Source organism: Onychomys torridus, chromosome 14 (assembly GCF_903995425.1).
Source record: "Onychomys torridus chromosome 14, mOncTor1.1, whole genome shotgun sequence".
NCBI classification, from domain to species: domain Eukaryota; kingdom Metazoa; phylum Chordata; class Mammalia; order Rodentia; family Cricetidae; genus Onychomys; species Onychomys torridus.
The window spans coordinates 1,877,943-1,891,257 of NC_050456.1; the positions used below are offsets into that span (position 1 = coordinate 1,877,943).

The following is a 13,315-nucleotide window of genomic DNA, read 5'->3' on the forward strand; positions in this document are numbered from 1 at the left end:
GATTTAAAAAACAAACAAACAGACAAACAAACCAGACTTGGCTGGTCGCCTTTTACTTCCCAACAATTTCAGATTCAATTAGGTCTTGTCCCTACATTGTCTGAGAGGGCTGAATTTAATAGTCCCCTTTAGACGCAAACTATTTTCTTCAGGGAAAGTCCAACAGCCTTCAGAGAGGATCAAAGAGCTCAGCTACTACAGAGCAAGGAGGAAAGCGGGTCCACGCAGCATGGGAACTCAAGACCTCACGCAGCTCCGGCGATTGTAAAAGGGAAGCTAGAGGATCACGGTCGACAAGAGGGATGGGACCAAAGGTTCCATCTATCTCCAAGTGGGAGACAAAGGTAATTGAGCGCGTGCGGGAACGGAGACCGCAAGGGGAGGCTCCTTGGGCCCAGGCGGGTGGCGTGACTCCAGCGGGGACTGGGTAGGACAAGAGGAAGGTCCCGGGTGGGGCGGGCAAAGAGGCTCCTGGGAGGAGGGGCGAAGGCTGGGAACGCCCGGGCCACGCCCCCTGCCGGACCACGCCCTTCGGGCCCCAGAGCTGGAGCGGAGGCGGGCTCCCAGGTCACGCGCTGGGGTGACCCGCGGCCTGAGGCCTGGGCCGGCGCCGCTGAGGCAGAGCGCGTGCCTCACGTCCTCCTCGGCCCCGCCCCTGCGTTGCGCACGCGCAGCGACGCCCCGCCCCTTGTCCCCGGGGTGGGCGGGGCGCGGAGCCCAGCCGGGGAAGCCGCGGGAGCGCTGGGCTGGGGAGCGCGTGAGCTCCGGCGCCGCGTCACGGACCTGCCCGCCCTCCCGGCCCCTCCCCGCGCTCCGTTCCCGGCTCTCCCGCCCCCCAGCGAGCGAGCGGTGACTTAAGCAACGGAGCGCAGTGAAGCCCATTTTTCTCCTTGCTCGCAGCCGGGCAGCTCGTGGCGCGGCGCCTCCGCTCCGGCCCGAGATGAATGCTGCGGCAGAAGCCGAGTTCAACATCCTGCTGGCCACCGACTCGTACAAGGTGGAGCTGCGGTGTGGGCCTCGGGGCCGGGGGCGACGGGAGCTAGGGCGGCGGGATGGGGCAGGTGGAGGAGCCGCAGCGCGGCGGCTGAAGGATGGAGGCGCGGGCCGGAGGCGGGGCCTGCGCCGCGGCGGGGGCGCGGCCGGAGGCTCGGCGGGATGGGCGCACGCTGCGGCTGCCGGCGGCCTGGGCGCCCCGGCAGGGTGGACTGGATGGGACCGCCCGACGATCAGGCTGGTTAGGTAACAGCCCCGGGCTGGGCAGGTACACCCCTGCCCAGGGGAGCGCGGGGAGAGGTCCTGGCGGCGTGCTCCGCACCCAGCCAATGGCCCCAGCGTGGAAGACAAACCCGGCTCAGGGAACCGCTTCTGATTCAGCCTTCCACTCGGCTGGGCTGCCTTTCAAACTCCTAGGGATCATTCACGCGCCTAGCCCCTGATTGCAGACGCCAGTCAGTATACTGGCACTTCAGGGTCATCACAGGATTTCTGTGAAAAGGAAAGTGAAAGACCGGGAGGTAAAGGAACTTAACCCTAGAGAACTTGTGGGGAGCGAAATGGCCCAGTGCCTATTGATTTGACTCTTGCATTAATTCCACTTGAAATGCACCTTAGCAAAGGGAGGAGTGAGGAGGAAATGCCCCCACGATTATGGGAAGTGAACCACACTGATCTTAAGCTAAGTTTTGTTAGTCAAGACACTTAAGGGTACAATGTCAGACTAGCATCCTCACTAGAACAAATTAAATTTTAGCTTTCAAGTTTAGCATTTACTTAAGCATTGTGATGGTTTTGAGTGTAGTGATTAGGCGCAGTACGCTCGTGGTTTTGTTTTGGCTCTTTTGCTTTTTAGTTTTTAACCCTGTAATCTGAGTGTTTCACAGAGTTCCATTTTGCTTATAACTCTAGTTTGTCCATTTCTTTGTAATCTATTGTAAGCAGGTGAGTTTTCATTTTAATAGATACAAGATTTATCAACAGGTGGTCTTTCAAATGGAATTTTTACATTATTTTATTTTAGTTTTCCGAGACAGGGTTTCTCTGTGTAAGCCCTGGCTGTCCTGGAACTCACTTTGTAGGCCAGGCTGGCCTCGAACTCGGAAATGGAAATCCACCTGCCTCTGCCTTCTGAGTGCTGGGATTAAAGGCATGCGCCTCGGTGTCCGACTTCAGATGGAATTTTAAAGTGGAATTCACATTTGCAATATTGTTACAGTTTCTACTGTGGTACTTACGACTTTAAAATTCTCTACTTGATTTCAGTTAAGGTGTTTTCGACATTCCTTGGTGATTTTAGAAAAGTTGCATTCGTGGTTTTCTAAAATTTAAGTAAATATCCCAAAGTAATTTTCAAATATTTTACTGTATTATGTATGAAATGACTGAATGTAATGGAAAATATAAGCAGATGTTAAGTGTAAACTCTTAAAGGGCCAGGCTTGAGAGAGCACATCTTTATTTTAATCCCAACACCCAGAAGCCAGAGGCAGGCTTCTTGAGTTCCAGGCTAGCATGCTCTACATAGTAGATAGTGAACAACCAGAGCTATATAGTGGGGTTTTTTTGTTTTGTTTTGTTTTTTAAGTATACAAGTATCAGTGATGTAAAACTGCTTTAGCTTTTGGCGGTGTTTTGGAGCTGCTTTCCCTTAATGAATAATCTGAAAGCTCTCCAGCTTTCTAGCAAGCCATGCTTATCTGCATGATTATAATTTGCATATAATTTTTATATCTGCCTATTTTCATTAGATATTTTGTCCTTTATTTTTTGCCTTTTTATCTTAGGTAGAGAGGTAGCAAAAAATACTTAAAACTTAAGATTACAAGTAACGGAAATTCTTTTATTTGGAAATTACATATGATTGCATGTTCTTTTTCAGTTCTTAAAAATTCTTGGCTGTTTAGAAGAGAGTGGCTGGATGTTGATGAAGAGATTTCTTCTAAAACTAAAGGGGAAAAAATCATTTCCTAAACTACACAAAGTAGCTAAGGTAGTGGCCAAGCATAAAGCAACATGTGGGATACATTTTCAGGGTGTCCTTAAGAAAGGGCAGAACATTTGGGGCCAGTGGAGGAACGTTTGAAACACACTTCCATTTCTGTGATCTCATATTTCATTATGTGTAATAAGGAACTGAGAACACAGGCATATACAGCTCTTCAGTCTCATCGTGAGTTCTTTTTCCAAATAAAAAGGCCTACTCTTACATCTTTAATCATTTGTGTTTTCAGAATAGCTTAAGGCACAGTTTCCCACCCAGCCGTGGTGACATTTGCTAACCCAGCTAGGGAAGATGGATGTGAGCCAGTCTAGTCATTGCAGGGGTTGGGTTGCATTCAGAACTTTCCTGTAGAGGAGGCATGGTTTTTCTTTTTTGGCTTACCTCTGGGATGGTCAGTTTCCAAATAACTGGGAAGCAGTAAAAGATGCTTTTCTTCTGCCCCACATAGACATTCCACAAAACTGTATACATCAGCAGAGAACAGTTTTAACATTTTTCAACATTTTATCTCTAGCAGATTAGTGGAAGACATTGTCGTTTGTGCTGTGGCCAGAAAAGACAGGATACATAAAAGTAGTCCTTCAGTGATGTTCAGGTCCCACCACACCACTGAAATGTGCTGCCAGGGACTCCTAGGCCAGCTACCTAGAACTCAGCACTTTTCAATCATGCATTAGTACATGATGGAGCAACACAGGAGAACAACAGCATCTTAGAACTAGGGTGGAGAAAGGCTGATTTTAGGGACACTTCAGAGAGCTGCTTCACTTCCCTTCGGTGATAAAGCCATCAGCTGATGTCTTCTCCAATGGCTAAGGAACACAGGAAGTCGAACATTATTGCAGAAGAGATTTAGAGAGATGAGAATCATATGACCAAGTTAGTTCTGCCTGGAACTTGCAGTGTTTTCCTCTCACTGGCTCCGTTTTTTGTAATTGCCTCTCTAGTGCTTCTGAGAGAAGGGTTAGGTACGTGGACCCATGGCACCAGAGCTTATCAATGAGCAGGGGTTCTGAATTTTTTTCCTGATGTATCCTTAAAGACATATATGTATCAGTCATAGTGTCATACCTCTATAATCTTAGTACTGAGAAAGAAGAGGTAGGAGGAGGCCATCCTTGGTTACACAGTGAGTCTCGCCTAGCCTGGGCTACGTGAGACCTTGTCTCAAAAAAAGAGGGTGACATTTGTATATATATTTTCAAATAAGTTTTATAAGTTCTAGGGGAAACTTGGGCAATAGAACTAAAACAGTAGGGCTGACAACATCAGTTAAAGATGCTTGCTACCAAGCCTAGTGGCTTGCATTAGCTGGGGATCCATGTGGTGGAAAGAGAGAACCAACTCCTGCAAGTATTTATGAAGTAGTTTATGCTTCAGAGCTAAATAGCAACAAGTTATTTTCTGTGGCAGCAAATTCCCAGAGCTTCCCACACTGTAAAAACCCTTGAAAAGCAGGAGAACCAGTTAATATTTTTGCTGTAGTAAGGCAGAGGTCAGCTGGGATGGGGCTAGTGGATCCTTTTCTTAGGCTATATGTATTGTAACTTATCTGTGGCCTTCGATATGTCATCCCATTGTATTTTAAATCTTGGTTCTTAATTATTTATTACCAGTTAAAAATACAAGTGATAACAGTTTGGGAGGAAAACTCTTGAGAAGCCATCAGGTCAACCTAATCTGGAGAAAACTATACCTAATTCCCCCAGGATGATTCTGTTTACCTTATGTTGCCTCCATCCTCAGCCCTACTGTTGTAGTAGGACAAGGGTAGACCCTGGATAATGGAATGTACTGATGCAGTTTTTGGCTGACACTCCACATTGGAGAAAGCTCACCTTTGTTAAAATGGGGCTATAACCTTTCTGTTCTAGGCATTGAAAGTTATTGTTGTAGCATCTCATCATTTTAGAAGCACTTTAGGAGATTTTTTTTCTTTTTATGTGTATGGCTATGTTGTCTCCATGCACATCTCTGTCCCACATGTTTGCTGGGTACCTCTGGATTCCCTGGAACTGGAATTACAGACAGTGGTGAGCTGTCATGTGAGTACTGGGAATCAAACTCCAGTGCTCTTAACCACTGATCCATCTCCCTGAGCTTACCTTTTCTTCAAGAAGGCAAGTGGAATGAAGTTCTGTTAAAAGGCTATTTTCATAGCCTTCTGTGTTCTTCACAGGGCTGTGTTAGCCATAGGAGAGCCCTGCCAGTTCAGGGAACAATTGCCTAGGAATGTGAAGAATTGCATATCATTTTCTCTAGCAATAGAAATCAAAGCAGTGCAGAAATTAACAGGGTTCAAGAACTTCCTTGTCATACACTTAATTTCAGGCATATGAAACTTATTAGTGTTGCTTAACATTGAAGACTGAACTTTTGATTTTCCCATTCATTCCTTCCATAGTCTTCATTGACTCAATAAATGGAACCTTTTCTTTGAGGAGGAGCTGAGATAGGGTTTTCTATGTGCCTCTGGTTGGCCTGGTATTCTCTAGGTAGCCCAGGCTGGCCTTCGATTCAAGGCAGTCTTCCTGCCTGCCACTCACTATCCCTGGCCTAAATTGTACTATTGATAACCAAAGAGCGCAAGTCAGACCCTACGAGGTGTTTGTATCATCTCATTATATCCAATTCTACTTCTCCTTTAGCTCCAAAAATACTTGGTAGGTGTCTTCCCATCTGACGTAGTTGTATGCAGTAGCTTCTTAATTACTGGCTCTGTTCTGAGCACCATAATACATAGTCCCCTTATGCCAGATTGATTGTTTCATATTATTGTGTGTGTGTGGCACACACTTCAGTCTGAGATTGTGAGGAGGGACTAGGAGTTGTAGCTCAGTGTTAGAACATGTACTTACCATATGGAAGAGCCTATATTCAGTCTCCAGCATCAAAAAATACAAATCAGGTTATATTTCCCTCAACTTAAAACATAATGGCTTCTATTGCGCTTAGCACACAGTGAGCTCCTCTCGGAGGTACCTTTGCCTACATAGGATCTTACTTACCTGTTCCAAGGACCAACTACATTGGCCATTATTCTTTACTATCTCTTAGGCCAGCGAGTTTCCTGTCCTCTCATTTGATTCTTGTTTACATGTCACCACCCAGAGAAATCTCCCCAGTTCCCTTTAAAGACACTTACCAGGTCCCTTCTGTCCTGATTTTTCATAGCATCCATCTTAATCAGCAATTACTTTGTCTTAGTATTGTTTTTCTCTTGCCCTTCTCATTAGCCCTGTAAGAAGTGGGACCACATCAGCCTATTTTACTTTCTCCCCTAAGCATCTGAAACGTTGAGCCTGGCACATGAAACAAACAGGTCATGTGTTTGTAAATAAACTGACTGGAGTTATGTCACATCCCATTTTTGTGAGGAAGGGTCAGTGACCACTTTAGCAGAAAATAAAGAGGGCAGCAAACTAGTAAAGCTAGAGTTAATGCTTAGAATATTTGCTAAGAAACTCTGCTTTTTAAATTTCTCTTAAAATTGTAGAATATGGTTCATTTCTAATTCAACAGCCTATGAAACTTTGTGTTTTAAATGGTATCTTTTTTTAACACAGGAAACATTCTGAATATTTAGGCAAAAGCCGGTTTTAAAGCACTATTAAAAAATGTATCCTAAACAAAAGCTTTAAAGAATAAAGGCTTATAGATGAAGAGATGGCTCAGCTGTAAAGAGCTCTGGCTTCTCTTATGAAGGATCCAGGTTCAGTTCCCAGCACCCACATGGTGACTCAGCCCTTGTCTGGCCTCTTCAGGCATAGCATGAATGTGGTACACAGACATAGATGTAGGCAAAACATCTATACACATAAATAAAAATGAAGAAATCTTTTTTTAATTAAGGACTTTAAATTTGAAAGCTATGTTATTTTACAGAAGTATAACTTCATTGGTATGATGGAAAAATTTTATTATATTTTTAGGCCCTAGTGGAGTTAAATGAGTTAGAGATATTTCCATTCAACTTTTGACTCTTTGGACTTCTCAGAAAAGTAAATAATTTGCCTTGTGGTATATTTTTATGTACATGGAATATATATTTGAGTTTGCATGCATGCTTCTGGGCTATTCTGATCATATAGACATTGTGTATAGGCCAGAGATTAATGTCTGCTATCTTCTTTCTCAAATGTTCTCCAAAATAGTATATTCAGGTGTGGTTTCCCCTTGAGCCAAGAGTTCACCAGTTTGGCTGGTCCTAGCTAGCTAGTTTGTGGACCCTGTCTCCACCTCTCATGCTGGGATTGCAGTTGGGCCACCACACCTACCTGCATTTCCATGGCTGCTGGGGATCCCAATGGTCCTCATGCAGCAAGTATTTATCCACTGACCCACCCCTCAGCCTGCCTTACAGACTTGTAAATTCTGGTAGAAGATACACTGTTAAATGTATGACCTGTAAAGATCAGAACTGACTCAGGTCAAGGTGGATGCATGAAACACAGCTGTGAACCTGTATTTCAATTTTTACCTTTCTCCTACCTCAATACCTAGGTTTCTCTAAAAAACTAGAATTACTAGGTTAGAAGACTGATGTTGTTTTTACATACATCTTGGGTATATTTTAAGTGCAGAGTTTTGTTTGTTTGTTTTTTGTTTTTCAAGGTGGTGTTTCTCTATAGTTTTGGTACCTTTTCCTGGATCTCGCTCTGTAGACCAGGCTGGCCTTGAACTCACAGAGATCCACCTGGTCTGCCTCCTGAGTGCTGAGATTAAAGGCGTGTGCCACTGCCACACAGCATGGGTTTTCTTTTTTTACTGAAATATTATTTATAAATATACCTAACGGGTGGGGTTTTTGTTTGTTTGTTTGTTTTTTATTTTTGCATTGTGGTAGACAATAGGTTTAATTACTGTGAGTTCTGTATTAACTTTCTCACTGTTTTTTGTAGCTTTCCTAAAACTGACAGTGGTCAGTCCATGGCTTCCAATCTTTGAAGTCCAAAGTGTCTACGTTGTGCTCAGGGTGCCCTGTGCCTTTTATTGTAGGGTTTTGGGGGTTGAGGGTTGTTTGTTTGGTTTTGATTATTGTTGTTGTTTTTATCTGTGCCTCAAAAGGAGCTGCAAACCTGCAGGACATGGGCCTCCAAGGCCATGTCACTCTAAAGGTTTACCCCCACACACCTTTGCCTGTGTGCAGCAGAAGGAAAGCTCCAGGCATGCCTCACTGGGAAGGAAGCACAGAGGATGGTCCTTCGGAAATAGCCATGGACATACATTTATTTTAGAATGCTAATACTAAGCTATAAAGAGTCTGTAGGTAGAGACCAGCTTCACTGAGATTGAGGTTGTGCAGCCAAAGAAACACTGGCTTTCCTAAACTTGAAATCATAGCTTAATGGGAGACATGGTGTGGACTGTGGTCACCTGGGACACTGGTCCACCATGGCTGTAATTTACCCTGTACCTTAAATTTTAAAGTTCCTTTTTCTGTTCTTACATTGATTTGTAAGTTTACACATCAATGCCTTATTTATACAGTTGCCTTAGTGTGACAAAAACACTACAGTGAAATTGAGAGTCTAGTGAATAAACTTGTTTTTCAAATGGAAGTTGGAAAGTCTTTGACAGTGGCTCTTAGCAAATTCATAGAATAGAAATTGTGATAAAAGGCTTTTGTTTTTAAACTCATGAGCTTAGAGATCTAGTAGGAACTTACTATTCAATTAGGAGGCAATTTGGAAAATAAAATTGGCTCCATTTATGTTTTTAAATATTTTACTACATTTTATATTTATGTGTGTAGGGACATGTGTGCGTGATGCTCATTTAGAAGTCAGAGAACCGCATGGAGGATCTGTTCTCGCCTACCACATGTGTCCCGAGGGTTGATCTCAGGTCGATGATGTTCAGGTTTATTCGCAGCAAGCCCCTGGACCTGCTGAGCCATCCCAGCACCTGCAACAGCTACTGTCTGCTTTTCCTTCCTCGCTTGCCACTGCTGTTGCTTTTATCCAGGTTTCTGTGGCTGTCAGGAGCTCCTCCTCATGATTCATGATTTCATAAAGAAGTGGTTATGGGAAGACGTTGACTGTTACCACACTCAGCACATTAGATAGATGTGGAATAGGATGAGCATTCTTGATCCAAAACTCAGAACTTCTTAAGCATGGATGTCATGGGCAAAATTCCAAACCTGACCTCATAAAACCAGTCACTGTCAAAATCTGGAGGCCAGGAAGATGGCCCAGACAGTAAAGTGCTCACTGCAGAAGCCTGAGGACCTGAGTTGGATCTGTAGCACCTGACATGAAAAGCAGTCATGTTGGCAGGTGCTTAACAATGCCAGTGCTGCCTAAGCAGAGGCAGGGAACCCCTGGGTTTGCTGCCCAGCTCATCCAGCCAAATTAATGAGCTCCAGGTTTGATAAGAGATCCTGTCTCAAAAATAAAATGGAGAGTGAGGAAGACCTGAAATCCACCTCTGGCCTCCATACACATGTATGCACATGCACACACACCACACAAACATACACACAAAAAGTTGAAAATATTTCCCTCAGGTAGATAGGTCCTATCTCCAAAATGAAAGTATAGTCAAGTACCCCAAAATTCCAAATCTGAAGTACCTCCGGTCTCAAACATTTCACCAAAAGCAAAAAAGTGCATACAACCTGTCTGAATCAGCTGCCTTGGCTTATTTCATATGGTTGTGTACCTCAGACCAAAAAGGGCTGCAACCCTAAGACCAAGTGGAGACTTTCCAGCCTAAGCGCTTTGAGCCCACTTCACCCTCTTTAGTCACTTTTGTTTTGATGGTAAGATAAGGAATTACCAGCATGATTGTGGTCTCTTGTCTGCAGCCAGAGTGGGGAGGCTGATCAATAGCAAGTAAAAAACAGTCTGATTTGGGAATAATTTGAAAGCTTGTCTACTGTGCTTTAATTATACTCTTAGTATTTCCTAATGAAGGTATCTTTCTTTATATAGGTTACTCACTATAAACAATACCCACCCAATACAAGCAAAGTTTATTCCTACTTTGAATGCCGTGAAAAGAAGACAGAAAACTCCAAAGTAAGGAAGGTGAAATACGAGGAAACAGTATTTTATGGGTTGCAGTACATTCTTAATAAGTACTTAAAAGGTATTGCTTTTCCCAGTACATTTAAAACATTGCTTTTATGTGGCTTCATCTCTTTTCTGTATTGTTATGTTCTGTTATTTGAAGTAACCTTTTGAGTAATCTAATTTTGATATTTAATTATATTTGATCACCACTTTAGGGGTTGTTTTGGAAATTTTTGTTTCTGTTTTGTTTTGTCTGAGACAAGACCTCACTTTGTAGCCTAGGCTGGCCTTGAACTGGGTGAGTTGCTCAGGCTGGCCTCAAACTCCCGCCAGTCTTCTGCCTCAGCGTCCCAAGTGTTCACACTTGTTGAGCTACCACCGCACCTACCTTCTTCTGTAAAAATTATGATCTGTTGACTTGAATGCATTCAATCTTAGAATTTTGTGTCTGTGTTAGATGTTTTCCGTTAGAGATAGGTTTTTTGCAACTGATGAATTTCCAAAGAAAGTTTAGGACAGTCAGTAATATTCAGAGGCCATTCTTATTTACTGATAGATTTAGCCACTTACTCGGAGCAAGAGATTTATTATTGTTCCTGAAACTCATTTTGAATTATAGTAGATTTAACTAGAATATTTTTATATTGCTTTAGACATACCTTACAATTTCATTTTTCAAAACTATTTACAATAAGTGGGTTTAGTTCTAAGATGAATTTTAAAACAGGAAAATCCTCAAAGTAATTTTCAGGAGTGGTTGGTTGTTTCTTGAGGCCATTTAAATAGTATATTTTGTAATGGAGTTTCTAGCAGGGAATCAGTTCCAAAGACCTTACACATCTGGACATTTTTTTTAAACAAAAATAATTTCAGTTGAGTACAGATTAAGTTTAATTTTATACAAATGATAGTATATTATTTTATCATACATACTGCATTACTGAAAACCCAGCCAGGTGTAAAGGTCTTACTGTGTGGAAAGAGACTGCACAGGGTATTTTAAATAAATAAACTAATTAATATTGGTTTCTTAAGATAGATCGTAAATTTTTATTCAGTTCTATAACTTTGGAAATTATTATATATAAGTTGTTACCGTGTATGTGTGTGTGTGTGTTGCATTGATTGCCTACTTTAGGCTACAGCTTCTTAAACTTTTGCCATTGGGAATCCCTTCTTGACCTGAGGAATTTTTACACAATCCTGAGTGTATAAGTATATAAAATAGATACACAAAGCAAACATTAACTTCATAATACATCTGATGTTATCTTTTATTAAAGACTAAACATTAATAAATATTACTTATTTTTACAATGATGAAACTGCCCTCTCATATAAATCTGTAGTATAAATGGCAGAAGTGTGTTTAGGGCCATTTCATAATTGATGGGAATTCTGTCCTAATTCCAAGCCAAAATGCATAGACAATTTTTTATGAAACTCAAATCAGCAACTTAAACAGCAGTTTTTAAAATCAAGCATTGTTAACACAGTAGAGTACAAACACACATTTGCTTTAACTACATACTTAGGAGTGACAGAAGGAAAACACTAAGTCTGTTTTCTGTGATTAAACCATTGTGTTCCTATAAGAGCAGAGAATTTTGTATACAAGTACTGCAGTTTGTAATACAATAGTCTTGAAGCTGAGCAGGGTATTTTAGGCAACATTTGTTGACTTTGCATCGTGTGACAACATGCACAGTACAAAGTGTACGTGTGTGTTTCAGACCCAACTGGGTGTTTCATGATCCTGCACAAGTGAACATTACTGAAAAACTTTGAATTCATTACATGTTTGGTTTTGAATTGACTTGTGGCTCTTGTACATTCAGAAGTTTTTACTGTTGCCGTAGTTTACAAGACTAGGCCAGTGTTTCTAAGTAGCTGTGTGTCCTCCTGTAAGTAGGTGCTATACCCTTGTCCTCACTGTAGAAGAAGAGATGAAGCACTGCAGATGAGTTTTGTTTGTTTTGATGCTGCCTATGCAAGTGACTTTCTGTTCTCTGCCTGCTTGCTTGTTTTAGTTTTTCAAGATAGTCTTGCCATGTAGCCCAGACTGGCTTCAGAACTTAGGACCTCCTGCTTTGGCCTCCTGTGAACTTCATTTATGAGTGTGAACCGCTGTGTTTGACTGCTCCTGTGCTTATAAAACAATGAACATTCATGCTTAGGATGAGCCCTGGAAGTACAGGTTCCTTTTCTGAATCTGCTCTTGACCTGGTGAATCTCATTCATCCTTCCGTACTTTTCAATCATGAAGGGGGTGAGAGAGCTGAAAACATGGCTGTGATGACTCAGCAGTTCACTGAGTGTAAACAAGACCTGTGTGTCCTTCCGTCCAGGTAAAGTAGTGACCAAAGAGAAAATCCAGGAAGCCAAAGAAGTGTACAAAGAACATTTCCAAGATGATGTCTTTAATGAAAGGGGATGGAACTACATTCTTGAGGTAAAAATGGCTGTCACTTTTTATCTGTTTTGGTTTTTGTTTAATTCAAAATTTCTTGCCATAGAATTTGAATAGAAAATTCAACTAAAGCTTTTTGTTGATGATCTGAATATAATGGTTATTTTTAGGTATTCTTACAAAAACTAAATAACATTTGGTTTTCCTCTGTAGTGTGAAGCACTAAGATAGTTTCTATTAGACCTACATAATATGCTTTGTATGTGATTTGGAATTAAAATAACTCATTTTTGAAAGATAATTTAATACATTTCTGGAAAATACTGTTAGTTATTTGGCGCTCTTACCCTGAGAGGAACCATCCAGAACATGACAAATCCACAGAAGAGTTTTTATTGAGAGAGGATAGGAAGAGATGTGACAGGCCTGTGGGAAACACATGTGATTAAGAAAGAGAGGCTCATGCAGGGTGGCGCCGGCTTTATAAAGGTTGGACCGCACATGCGTACAGGAACTCATGTGGCTACTCCACACATGCACATAGATTACATGGCCGCGCACGTTACGCAACCATGCAAAGCCACGGAGTCCTAATCACGCGAGATGTTTTGACCCGGAAATGGCTATTTTGAACCAGAAATAACTAGGCAGTCCGCCAGGCAAGTCCAATTGTGTGGGCATGTTGTGACTTCATATCATTCCTGACTTGTTTTTCTCTAAAAAAAAAGAAAAAATGTGGATGAGTGGGTATGGGGCTCCGTTTCTCTCAAAGACTGCTTCAGGCTAAATGGTGGGCGTCGATTGGTTCTTGGGGGGAAATGGGGAGGCTGGCTCCTGAAGTCCTGGGATGAAGTCCTGCAGCTGTGTCCATCCTCCATGGTGTGGCTG

At 42.3% G+C, this 13,315-nt stretch overlaps 1 protein-coding gene across 1 annotated transcript in view; it reads left to right on the forward strand.

The window, feature by feature from the left end:
- The first annotated feature begins 708 nt into the window (after positions 1-708).
- The window catches only part of Nampt (nicotinamide phosphoribosyltransferase), a 39,706-nt gene continuing 27,099 nt past the window's right edge, over positions 709-13,315 (forward strand). Inside the window, exons 1-3 of the mRNA XM_036206081.1 lie at positions 709-997; positions 9,937-10,093; positions 12,366-12,469. Coding sequence (XP_036061974.1) covers positions 941-997; positions 9,937-10,093; positions 12,366-12,469 — 318 coding nt within the window. The 5' untranslated portion in view covers positions 709-940. The remainder of the gene's footprint in view (positions 998-9,936; positions 10,094-12,365; positions 12,470-13,315) is intronic.